This window comes from Nothobranchius furzeri, chromosome 16 (genome assembly GCF_043380555.1).
Source record: "Nothobranchius furzeri strain GRZ-AD chromosome 16, NfurGRZ-RIMD1, whole genome shotgun sequence".
NCBI classification, from domain to species: Eukaryota; Metazoa; Chordata; class Actinopteri; order Cyprinodontiformes; family Nothobranchiidae; genus Nothobranchius; species Nothobranchius furzeri.
The window spans coordinates 43157183-43169271 of NC_091756.1; the positions used below are offsets into that span (position 1 = coordinate 43157183).

Genomic DNA, 12089 nt, shown 5'->3' on the forward strand with positions numbered 1-12089 from the left:
CTATTCTGCTCTCTAATATAACCTGCATGTCATGTATGTTTTATAAATATATGCTTCACATCAAATATTTGTTTAAAACCTGCTCATTCCCTCTCCGTGTGCATACATTTGTGGAAATAAAGATCTTAGGATTTAAGCAGATGGGAACACTCCGGCTGACTTTTATGCTCTGAACATGTTCAGCTTTTTTCTGAGGCAGGCTTGCTGCTGCACAGCAGACACATCCTATCAGGCTGTGAGAGCACGCACACACACACACACACACACACACACACACACACACACACGCACACACACACTCCCCTTCTCTGCTGCGGCTGTAGCAATACCAAGCCACTATAAACTGACAGCTCCCTTCTCCATCAAGTAATTCAACTCCTCCATAAATGACAGTCAACTTTCTCATGTAGGATGAATCCACTCACAACATGTGATGATAGATGATTAATTAACTAATTTTGAATTAATTAATTAATCATTAATTAATCATTTCTTTCCAATGCATCGCAAGATGCACAAAATAAATAAAGAACACTGCAGTACAAAAACAAGCTTTGCCTAAATTCATGTATTACTATAAATTGCATGATAGGGCTGGGCAATAAATCAAATATATCACTATTGAAATTTCTGAATCTTATCGTGGTAATTTTTCCCATGGCAATAAATTTGATAATAAAAAAAAAGAAAATATGTGTGTCGGTTGGCAACATTCATGTCCCTTTAAGAAGCTGAACCACCTTGAGTCATATTTACTCAACATAATACACGTGACAGCCCCATCTAGTGGACAACTTGTATTTCTGCGCACACCTGTAGTTATCGTCCATTTATTGTTATCGAGGTGAAATCCTCACTATGTCGTGATATTGATTTTAGGCCATATCGTCCAGCCCTGCTGTATGATATTCTGTAGTAAGTCGATAGTGTGATTCTTTTTCAAAAGAGAGAAAAACAAGATATGTATTTAAGTTCTCTTTTTATAAAAAGGATGTATTTTCACCTTTTTCAATTGCGGACTGCCCCATATACAAACATCTGTTGCGGTGAGTATGTCACGTTGTTCATTGTCTAGTAGCATGCGGCGATCGTTTGAAAGACAACGGTAGAACCCGCCCCACGACCAAGAGCCGCCAATGGAGCGTTGCCAGACTAAATAATATATTTATTTAGTATTTAGTCTAGCTTGCCAGTCTAAGGAAAGTTGGGAGGTCAAATATCCCCAAGAGCAGGAGTTTGCAGCCTTGAGCCATTTTCCCCTCAGTCTTCCAAATTTAAACTTAAGAGCCACACCTTTAACAGGACCTTATGAGATGAGACCAGTTCATTAAATGTTGATAAATAATAAACTTTTCAAAATCTATACAAGAGGATTAGGGCAAATTTATTATTTCTCAGAACTCTGAGACAAAAATCAGAATTACTACTTTTTTTCTGAGATTAAAGTCAGTAATCTTTTTTATTGTTGTCATTTTTGAATAAAAACAAGAGTTTTGTTCCTATTACTAGGTTTTAAAGTTCATGGAAATTTATTTTCAAAACTGGATATTTCATTCTATGCCATGTTGACATCTGCAGAAGATGAAGTAAAAAAACAGTAGATTATACAGGTACTTTTTGCAAAAATAAATAAAAAAAGATTGAAAAGCAGCTTAAACCTACATTTTTTATTACTATTTTGAAGATTAAGAGTTACATTTTTATCATCACTAGCCAAAATAGGAGGTGACTGGGAGAAATCCCAACCTTCACTCAGTCACCAGGAGATGTACTGGGGTGAAAGGAGTGAAACAGCGATGGCTGGTGGTCCCTAGCCAATGACCCTCTTATGCCCAGAGAGGTGGTTAGATGAGCTCACCTGTGCAAAGGCACTGGTGGAGGTGTGACAAGCAGCAACCTGTATCTGCATTAGCACCAGTAGTAAACAATACTTATTTGGTTTCTGTGGTTTATTAAACGTAGGAAAATGGGGACGTTTGGCTTTAGATTAACAGATTGACACACTGTACACAAACGACAGACTGCTCACATCAGGGCGCTCCAGCGGGAGCAGATTTAAAGTATTTGTACATCACAAGTATGAGTTTGCCCGCAGTAAGACTTTCAGAAAGAATTTTCAAAAGTAGCAGTGAGTTCAAATCTAAAACACGTCCAAAGTGACATCTTCCAAAGTCAAATCTTTAGCTCAAATATTCAGCTTTCTTCTGTGTGAAGCCTGCAGCTGCTTCCTGCTCGGCAACTTCATAATGAGGCTTTGAGCTGTGTGTCTGAGTTTTCATTCCAACTAGAGACCACTGCATATGTATTGATTAAACGAGTGTTTCACACCTTTAGGAGCGGATCTGAACTTGGCTAGCAACAGAGCCTGCCACATGTGAAAAGAGAGTGTGTTTACAGCTTAGAGGCAGCAAAAGAAAAGGTGTGCTCCCCACGAGGTTTATGACGTATCTTTGGGACGCACAGGACGAGATGTTTGGACGGTCTTAGAGGTCGAGCAGGGATGTTAGAGGTGATCAGTTTTGACGGGTAATGGGAAGCTGGCCCATTTAGGGCATTGTAGATGATGGTTAAACTTTAAACTGAACCCGGTAGAACTCCACCACATCCAGCCACATCCTTTTCTTCCACATGCTTGGCACTGGATGCTTTTATGTGAAACAAAAACGGTCTGTTCAAGGAAATGTAACACTTTGCTTTATAAATGTAGTTTCTCAATGTTAAAACCAAAAAAAAATTTATTTATTTTAAGGCAGGCTGCTTATGTTTTATGTGATTCGTTTTCATCCACGTATGCACTCCTGAGTGTTTATTGGGACAGGGTGGATACCGAACACTACTGCCAAAAAATAAAAGTGTGAACGGTTCCACTTGGCCTCTAAAATGTATTCTCTCATCTCCATTGGATTACAGCCCTGGCTGCTGGCCTCATGTTGCAGTCAGGTGGACTTGCTGAATCATGCTCAAGCGGCCAAGTGCAGTGTGTTGTACGTGTCGGCTCTGCCTCATTTTTACAAGCTAGCGTGAAAACTGCTCAAGTGCTGCTGCTTTTCTTGTCTCTCTGTTCTTTGTAATATTTATGTGCATGTTTCTGTTTACCACAGTGAGCAAAATGTGGGCAATGGTTCTTTTTGGGGACTGAAATTTACAAAAGTCGTCTCAATTGACATAAAATTGTGTTTGAATTTATAACTATGAACAATATTTGCAGGTTACATTTTTAAAATTGCTGTGAATGAACTATTAGTCAAAGCCAGATGAAGACCTTGGAGACATAAATTCAGTTAAGTTAACTGTGCAACAGAGGGAGTATCTCAGGACAGTCCTGTCCCAATTTCACATTAAACTTTCTTAAGCACATTAAAAAGTGAATTGTTAAAATAATTATCAAGGCAAATACCAATGCCTATCCAATTTATTATAGTGTTGTCCATTTATAAGTAAGTTTCTTCACCACTGGTTTCTTTTCATGCTGCAGCTTTTACCAAATCTCTTTCTTGGATCCCATAATTAGTTTATCTTTTTCTTTTTTTTTTCTTTAAAATATTTTTCTTTTTTATTCCCATTATTATGATATTTTATAACAATTTTGAATTAAATGTTTTTGTTTGTGTGAAACTTCTTGTGATTTTTATCTTGAGAGGCGCTATATAAAAAATGTTTCTTCTTTTTCTTAAAAGTATTGTTTTAAACAAAGGTTGTAAGATATTTACAGATTTTTGTGCATGTGTGTGATTAGTTGTTTTAAGTGCTGGGCTGACAATTGAAATATAAATAGATAATGAAATAATAAATATACGAAGAGTTAATTGGGATGACATTTTAACTCAGAATTAAACACAGATGTTTTTACTTGTTTTCTTTAAAAAAACAACAAAGATTGCTACAGACCTGAAGCAGAATGTTGTTTGGACAATGTTTCACACATTTCTGACAAACTAGAAATAGATCCTAAGAGTCTTAAAAAAAGAACACACCCAGCTGGACTTTCTTTTCTTGTTTCCTAGAATAAGGCTTCATCTGCAGTCTGAATCCTACTTCATGCACGTTTGTTGTTCATTCTTGTGTGATTTAAATTTTGAGGAATTAGTATAACATGAAGCTCGGCTAACAGAGAGAATCAGGAAGCCTTTATTTCTCTTTCTTTCAGCTCCTGTGTCAGTATTTTTTCTACTATCTTGATATGTGGTAAGGCTCAGGACATGGCTCCTTTTTAAACTGGTGTGTCACTCACCCACATTAAAACAACGCTCCATGCAGAAACCCCTTTTCCACAACAGCAAATGCCAAGTTTCCTTCTCTACTGTCAGGTGCAGAAGTGAGATGAATTATGGGAGAGATGCGAGCTTGAAAGCGGCTTATGATGCATCTGGCGTTGCCCTCTAATCACAGATTTTTCATTTCAACAAAAATTCTCTTTCATTTGCCCTCAAGCATGAGATGAAAATTGAGTCTGTTTGGGAAATCCACAGTTCCTCGACCCAGCGATTGAAGTCAGGAGCAAAGCAGACTTTGTTCTTTATCTACAGAAACTGTTTCAGTAGATGAATGCTCTGGGTTGACGACTGCTGACTTACAGACCATTCACATAAATATGTTTTTCTACATGGGAGAATGGCCACCACAAAGAAACGCTGACAAAAAAAAAACAGCTCAGAAGGCATGAACAACCTGAATGCTGGTTCTGGTGGAAGTCTGAGCATAGAGACTTTAGAATAAAGGATCACTGACTTAAAACCAGAACAGACTTATACCACATCAAATCAAAACGTCTAAATAAATTCAGCACAAAGTTATTGTTATTTGTGTTTCTTGATTTGCGAATTGTTTTAAAGTTATGTTCACAACTGAGACTGTTTTTTTTTTCTTCCTTAAAAAGTGTCTCACATACCACCATTGATAGATGGACGAAATGATTGAGTGGAGGAATCCCCCCCCCCCCTCATATTTTATTTTGCCACTGCTTTTTTATTTGACCTACCTTCCATCCTTCATTTCCCAAATGGAGAAAAAAAGATGAAAGTGTTGTCATGGTAACACAACTGGTGTCATTCCAGTGAAGAAAGTGGAGCTGAGCCATGAGAGGGCCATATGGCCATAGGGTTCAGCTTTACTCCAAACACACCCTGCTGCTGTTGGCGCAGTTTCTAAAAACTGGTAGATGATTTATGGGTTTTCTAAGAACTGGTGTCTGTGGTAGCTATCTTAAACTTGATTGACTTCAAAAGGTAACCCACAGTAAATGTGAGTCCAATGAGGAGTTCCTGTGAGTTTATATAAAATGGACCCAGTATTTCATTGAACATTTGCTTTAAAATACTAGGTTTACTGTTAGTTAATTCTTACATCTAGATTATTTTTCAAGAGGGTACCACCTTGAGGCAGAAAAATGTATTGCACCCTTAAGCCCCTCTCCCTGCTTCCGTTACACTGCTGTAAGCAAAGCTTCTCATTTGGTAACATGCACCTCTAGCCAGGCAACCAAGTTAAAACACATTGTTTTACAATACAATGAGGGACTGCTTTTGCACTGCTTTTTTTTTTGTCTACTAATTTGTAGTCTATGTTCTTTGAAAGAAATGAATCTTAGAAGGAGTTCAGTAAGGTCTGTTGAGTCGTTCTACAAGATATTTTGCTAAAAAAGATAGATACAAACACACAAATGTAAAATATAAATATACATTACAGGAATAGGGAAAATGGTAACATCTGTTGGTAGTTTTAACTGAAAGCTGGAAGCATAAGCGTAGGGGAGGCTTGTAAACTGTATGCTGCCTTGGAGCCTTTTGGCAAGTCCTACACTATCGATGTGTAAAGTTTGCCTTTGGATTTTTATCTTGGTGATTCATTCACAGCTGAAGAAATACAACAAAAATGAGGAGCAATTTTAGAATACCCACCAGCTGATTTCTTTTCTGCAGGTCTGTAGGAATCGTGAACAACTGCTGAAGATTGTTGCCTGCTTTGAAGATTTTGCATCTCTTATTAACAAACGAACTCACAAGTCTTTGAAGACTGATGCTTTCAGTGACAAATCCAGCCGACCTCTGGAAGACAGTGCAAGAGCTTATCTGTGTACTAGAGATGAACTTTTATTTGGGGATTTGAAGTAAAACGGTATGATAAATCAACTTATTTACCACATTTATAGACATATGCACTTGCTTCTGGTACTTTATCAAGTTCCATTTAACTTGTTTCTAAAGCTTAGAAAATAGATGCTCTGAAATGAAAGAACCATGCTTTTCCCAGAATTGTTGTATTGAGATAACATGACTCACTCAAATTTCTCTGAAGCACTCATCAGTGTTATGTGGCATCAAAAAGAGTGGAGGGGGCATAAATAATTAATAATTTGAGTAAATATTCTGCTGTCTTTTGCATTAAAATCCTACTGTTGGTGTGTCAATCATAGTACCCATACACATGTTAAGTTGATTTTTGACATTGTTTAGTATTATTCTATAGCTGCAGGAACATTAACAGTATCAGCATTAACAACTAAAGTTCAGAAATGTATTTAATAACTGGATCCTCATTATTGGCAATCATTTTATTTCTTTAAAGGAATTTTCTTTACCTGTTTACATTTTAATGAACAAAATGGTGATTTAGTTCACATTTAATCACAAATAAATTGTAAAATTAAGTTTTTAATGGCTTACTGACTTTAAAAAGCATAGTTAACTTTAAAATGTAATTTTTCATTTTTAGTGACGCCCACATCTTTTGTTAGTTATGAGCAAATAGTCAACTTTCTCTGGTTTCTGTAATTGTCTCTTGGTAGTTGATTATCTTGATTGTTCACGTAAATGAACACTTAAGTCGGGAAAAGCTCCTCCAGTATCTGCACTGTCAGTTGCTATCACGTTGTTTTTGTTTTTTTAATTCAGAAAGCATTGGTCTTTGTCCACTCGTATCGAGAGAACGGCAACAGTCAAGGACTAGCTGTCTCTTTTCCCCCGGCCAGCCACACACTTGCTTTCTCTTATCTCGCCTTGGCAGCAAATTTACACTACACTCCTGAAACCAGAGCCAGGGCAGTGCTCTACAAAGTTAAAACAGAGCTTTGGGGAACTTGCAGACTTTTTAATCAGTGAAGACCAAGAGCAGGGGAGTGGTGGGTAGCAGGTTAATGAGATCACCCACCCACTGAGGTCGCCCCCCCCCCCCCTTGTCAAAACGGGGAGGCCAAGCCTGCTTTAGTCCTCGGATCCAATCAAATCCACTTCACAGGCACATGCTCGTTCTGTCCTCAGCGTTTGATTTGAGGCTAGTTTGTTTATTGAATGCACTTCTCTGTCTTCTTCAGGGCAGCTTCGTGGCCTGTATGACGGCGATACTGAGACAGATGGATGACTACCATTACACTCATCTGATCAGCACCTTTGGCAAGATAAGAAGTGATGTGGTGGTGAGTTCATCTTCCAGCCTACGTTTCATGTAACAAGCTAAACGTCCTTCTGCTCTGTTCTTCCTGAAAACCCCAAATGAAATTAGGTTTTCTATTCATAATAAAAAACTAAATTGAATTTCTTTTTGCCTTTGGGCTTCAACACGAACTCAACGCTCATGTGGATAGTTGCATTTGAGGAAAATGGAGAATATCACTTGTTGCGGCCGACACGTAGTGGAGGAACGATAAATCTCAGTGGTTTGGGATTTCAGCCGTGGGTAATCCTGCCCTCAAAGCCGTATTTCTCTAGTATCTGCTGCCAGATTAGCATTCTATTACTCCACTCCAACAAATAAGAAAATCTCACTGTAGGTGAATCCGGAGCTTTAAAGAGGGAGGACGAGGATCTAATTTGCATTTCAGGTAGAGCTTCATAAATGGCAAGTAGACCCTGAATTTAGACTTTTGCTTAAATAAAATTACTGATTTTTTAGATTTAATATGTGAACATCCTTTTTTAATATTTTCAGGAAGGTTTGAGAAGGAAACCAGCATTAAAGCAAAAATGAGGTCTCTGACCTGCAGAATTACGGGATGCATTTAAAGTTTCTTATTCATTTCACAAAAGAGCATCACAGCAATCAAGCTGTATTTTTTATTTTTTTTTACTTTTGTTTTCCTGTCAGCTGATGAGCCGGCTCTGAGCCATGTAAACATTTCATTTCTTGATGCAACCCAAAGGACTTTGTTGTGTTGCAGTTTTTCCTTGTGACAACCCAGAAATAGATTTACATGCATATTTATGTCAGTGGTATTTAGCTGGAGTCAAAAAGAAATCTGTATAATGTAGAAAAGTCATGTGAAGAATGTAAAACTTAAGAGTTAAACTGCATAACAGAAAAAAGCGACATTATAGAGTGTATGTGTACAGATGAAGAGATTACTGACACTAAGTACCTTAGTTGGAAGTATGCTCATGTGTAAAAGTGTAAATTTCTACCATCTTACGTTTTGATACAGTTTCAGGAACGCCTCTGTTTGGTGAAATAGGTTTTACATACTACTTGGCACAAGCTAAGACTTTGTATGGAGCAGTGGGGGATGCGACAGTCATGCACATACAAAACCACAATAAATGCCCAACACAACATTTCAATTTTCCTCATAAAATATAAATATTGTCATTTGTGCACTTCTGTTTCATGGTCAACACATAAATTAAACAAAAAAAAAACCTGCAGAGAAATATCTAAAATATTTACATAAAACATTATTTTTAAAGATCTTTTAGATTTATTTGTTTGTCCTGGTATAAAGGCTGGTCAGGGAGATATTTACAAGACTTTTACACATAAACTAACCAAATAAATCACTTTCAGCATTGAAATGAAAACCTTCATTTAGGCTTTTTTGTCACAGAAGATTAGACATGAGTCGTTTCATTCATTCATTTGTTTGGTAGCATGTTAAAATGAGGGGAAAATTGTAAATGTTTTATTATCACATCTGAGCTTTAAAGACCAAGTTCACTGAGAAACCGTTTCTTACTTATTATTTTAAATGATCTGTCACTCAGAGTTTCACATGAAAATGGTCTTCTACCCCTAATACCTGCATTAGACACCGATAGAGTATATACAGGCAAAAGCCACTGAGATATAAGTCACACTTTAAATTGACACTCATTGACCATCTTGGCTGTTGACGAGGAAGGCTGATGTTGGTTCAGCGTCCAGGAAACAGCAGATATTGTCTCAGCTAGTTGAAGCTAATCGTTAGCATTAGCAACTTCACCTCAGAGCAGAACTCCTTCAGGCTTGTGCTATTTGTGGAGATAAAACTCAACGTTGGAAAGTAAACAGAGTTGTGTTGCTGCTAGCCAATCAGAGGCAAGATGTGCAAATATCAGAAAATAAAACTCCAAAAGTCGCTGTATGCTCACCTCTCCTCTGTCTAACTTCGACTTCCAGAAACAGGAGCGCCAGGGCTCTCCAAATGAACTTTGTCTGATGTTATATTTGTGACAAGTGTTACTATAGAAACAGAAAACCCTCTGATTTGAGTTCTTGACCTGAAATTCTAATTAAAGGTGTTTCAGGACGAAAGCAAACAGTTCTTTCAGACCGCTTTTGTCTCTGAACTTGGAAGAAGTACAGTTTTCATTTTGAAAACTTTTTTCTCTTACACAGGATTTCCTAATGGAAACATTTATCATGTTCAAAGATCTCATTGGGAAAAACGTCTACCCCTCCGACTGGATCATAATGAACATGATGCAAAATAAGTAAGTACAAGTTTGCTGGCGTAACATTAACACACACACTCACGATTCTGCCGTTCCTTAGCAACAACAGTCGGGTAAGAATATTCTTTCAAATGTTTTTCTCTCCATGCAAATATCGGCACAAGGCCTCAGCAGCGGAGCAATCAGATGAGCAGTCAGCGCAGCCGCAAACAATCACATGAATTATAGATGCTCTGGTGGATGCTGTCTAATCTCCAAATTTAGTCTCAGCATCTTTTTGCTCTCTTTCTCGTGCCGCTCCAACTTTGTGTTTTATTCATGTGAAACTTGCTTGATTTAATTTTTATCGAAAATGTAAAAAAAAGAGCACAGTTTTTGTTTAGCCTGAGTTTAGGGAGGAGCTGTGCGTACTTGTCAGAAAATAAAAGAACAAAAAGGTATTTTACAGGATTTCCCCCACTGGTGTTTTTCACCAGAGCCTGGCAGTAAACACTAAATGTTTGTTTCAGTGACATTATGCCAACATCGGTTTTGTTTTTTCATGCCAGCTTCAATGTTTTACGTTGATTTATTCTCTAAAAACGAACAAAAACGTTTCTTCCTAAACATTTTTGTTTCCTTTTTGAACTTTTTCAATATGCAGAAGTCTTCGTCTTCTTCTTTTAAACTGAATGATTTGTCTTCTTTTGCTTTGTCTTTGAATGTGTTCATAACCATTTGTGGAGAGAGTTCCTTGGTGCCAAAGGGACAACTTCTGCTTTCACAAGTTCAGGGTTATTGCTTTACTTTTTAAACATTGATTCATGTTGGCTTTTATCAAGCTGTAACCTGTAGCATGCACTTTGGACATTTATGAGAAGTCAAGGAACTATTTATCTTGTCAAAAAGAGGCTGTTTAGGTTGCATTTGGGCTATTTCGGGCAACAAGTTGTAGAGATAAATTTACTCAAACATTCAACATGTTTTAGGATGTTTTATAAATGGGCGAATTTTTGAAGTAGATTTTATGTTCAGAATTTATGCTCAAAGTGCTTTATTTATGTCTCATTTTATTCTATGTGGTCACCAGCCTCACATAGAAATTTAAATGAGATGGGTTCAAGGTGAGCTCCAGAGGCCTGCCGCTACAGTTTAGACTTTTTTTTTAAGGGATGTTCATGTTCAAAATGTACAGCAGGCTGCAAAGCTTTCCAGGTCTTATTCTTAAGAATTTTTGTAAAAATCAAATCACGTTCCTCATGGCAAGATTGTGTTTTTGCACAGTGTTCTCTGGCACCAATAAAACATTTAGAAAAACTTTCTTCACACATCCATTCTAGCATAAGACCCATCAGGAGAACATTTAAAATGATTTGGGCTAAATCGGTTTCTTTAGTCGTTATTAATATTTTAGTGAAAAGCAGCCCTCAGCGGTCTGACTGGTCCCTGCAGCTGTGCTGACTCCATTTGTTCCCGTCCACCAGTGCATGTTTGAATAAACTTCTCCTCACAGTGAAACCCCTACCTGACACATAAATTCCCATGATTGAGCCAGTGATCGATACAATAAAAGATAGAAGTTGTTTCATGTGCTTCAGTGGTTTAATGGAACCCACAATACCAAAATCTCCAGGCTCCGAGCTGTTTGTGTTACCCTGCAGAAAGTGGCCATTCACGGCAGGTGCAGCCGTCTCTATTTGACTGTGATTGTCAACCCAGTCCTGCAGAAATCATTCTAACATTACCACCGGAGAGGACATTCAACTAGCAATTGCATTGCTACTCAATTTAAATTCTATTGCTTTCATTAGTCCTGTTTGATTGCTGCAAGCCTGATTTCTTTTCAGTACACTTTCCTAAAAACATTATTAGCCACCTGAGTCACAAAACAGAGGCTGGTGCAGCTACCAGCAGGGTAACCAGCGACATCTGTTCATCCCCAGACTCAGCTGCTATACCAGCCTGACCTTTAAGAGCCACACTCTCAACCCTTGAGCAAAGCATGGCTCGTGCGTTTTCTCAGGACTAACAAGCTCATTTAAACTCCCCGTAGTCCCTGTCATGCTGGGCCTGTTGGAGCAGCCTAAGTGATGTGTTGAGTTAGATTCTAGCTTCTGCTTTGTACCGTAGTGGATGAAAGTTTTTTTTTCTCAGACTGGAGGCCAGTGTGTCATCTCTGATGCTCAGAGGAATTGTTGACTAAACCTTTTGTATAGTTGCTTTTGTTGGTGACAGCAGAGTAATTAATTCTACATGCTTGGTTGTACCTTCAGTTGTTTGCTCTAGTTTGATTATTATTTATTTAAATGGAAAAACAAGTCTGTCAAAGTTTGACTCATCTTAGCTTCCTTCTACATGTGCCTGTTTGAAAACTACTTTGTGGTCACATAAGCAGTCTTTGGCTGTCATCCACTAAATTGGGTCTGATTGGGTCCATTCTTCCTTCGCCTCGTAGGGAAAATTCATAAAAAA

General features: G+C 37.9%; 1 protein-coding gene across 2 annotated transcripts in view; it reads left to right on the forward strand.

Annotated features, from left to right (window-relative positions):
* The window catches only part of dock1 (dedicator of cytokinesis 1), a 297928-nt gene that overhangs the window by 198972 nt on the left and 86867 nt on the right, over nucleotides 1-12089 (forward strand). For both annotated transcript variants that reach the window (XM_054749267.2, XM_054749268.2), the window contains exons 28-29: nucleotides 7310-7411; nucleotides 9583-9677. In XM_054749267.2, coding sequence (XP_054605242.1) covers nucleotides 7310-7411; nucleotides 9583-9677 — 197 coding nt within the window. The remainder of the gene's footprint in view (nucleotides 1-7309; nucleotides 7412-9582; nucleotides 9678-12089) is intronic.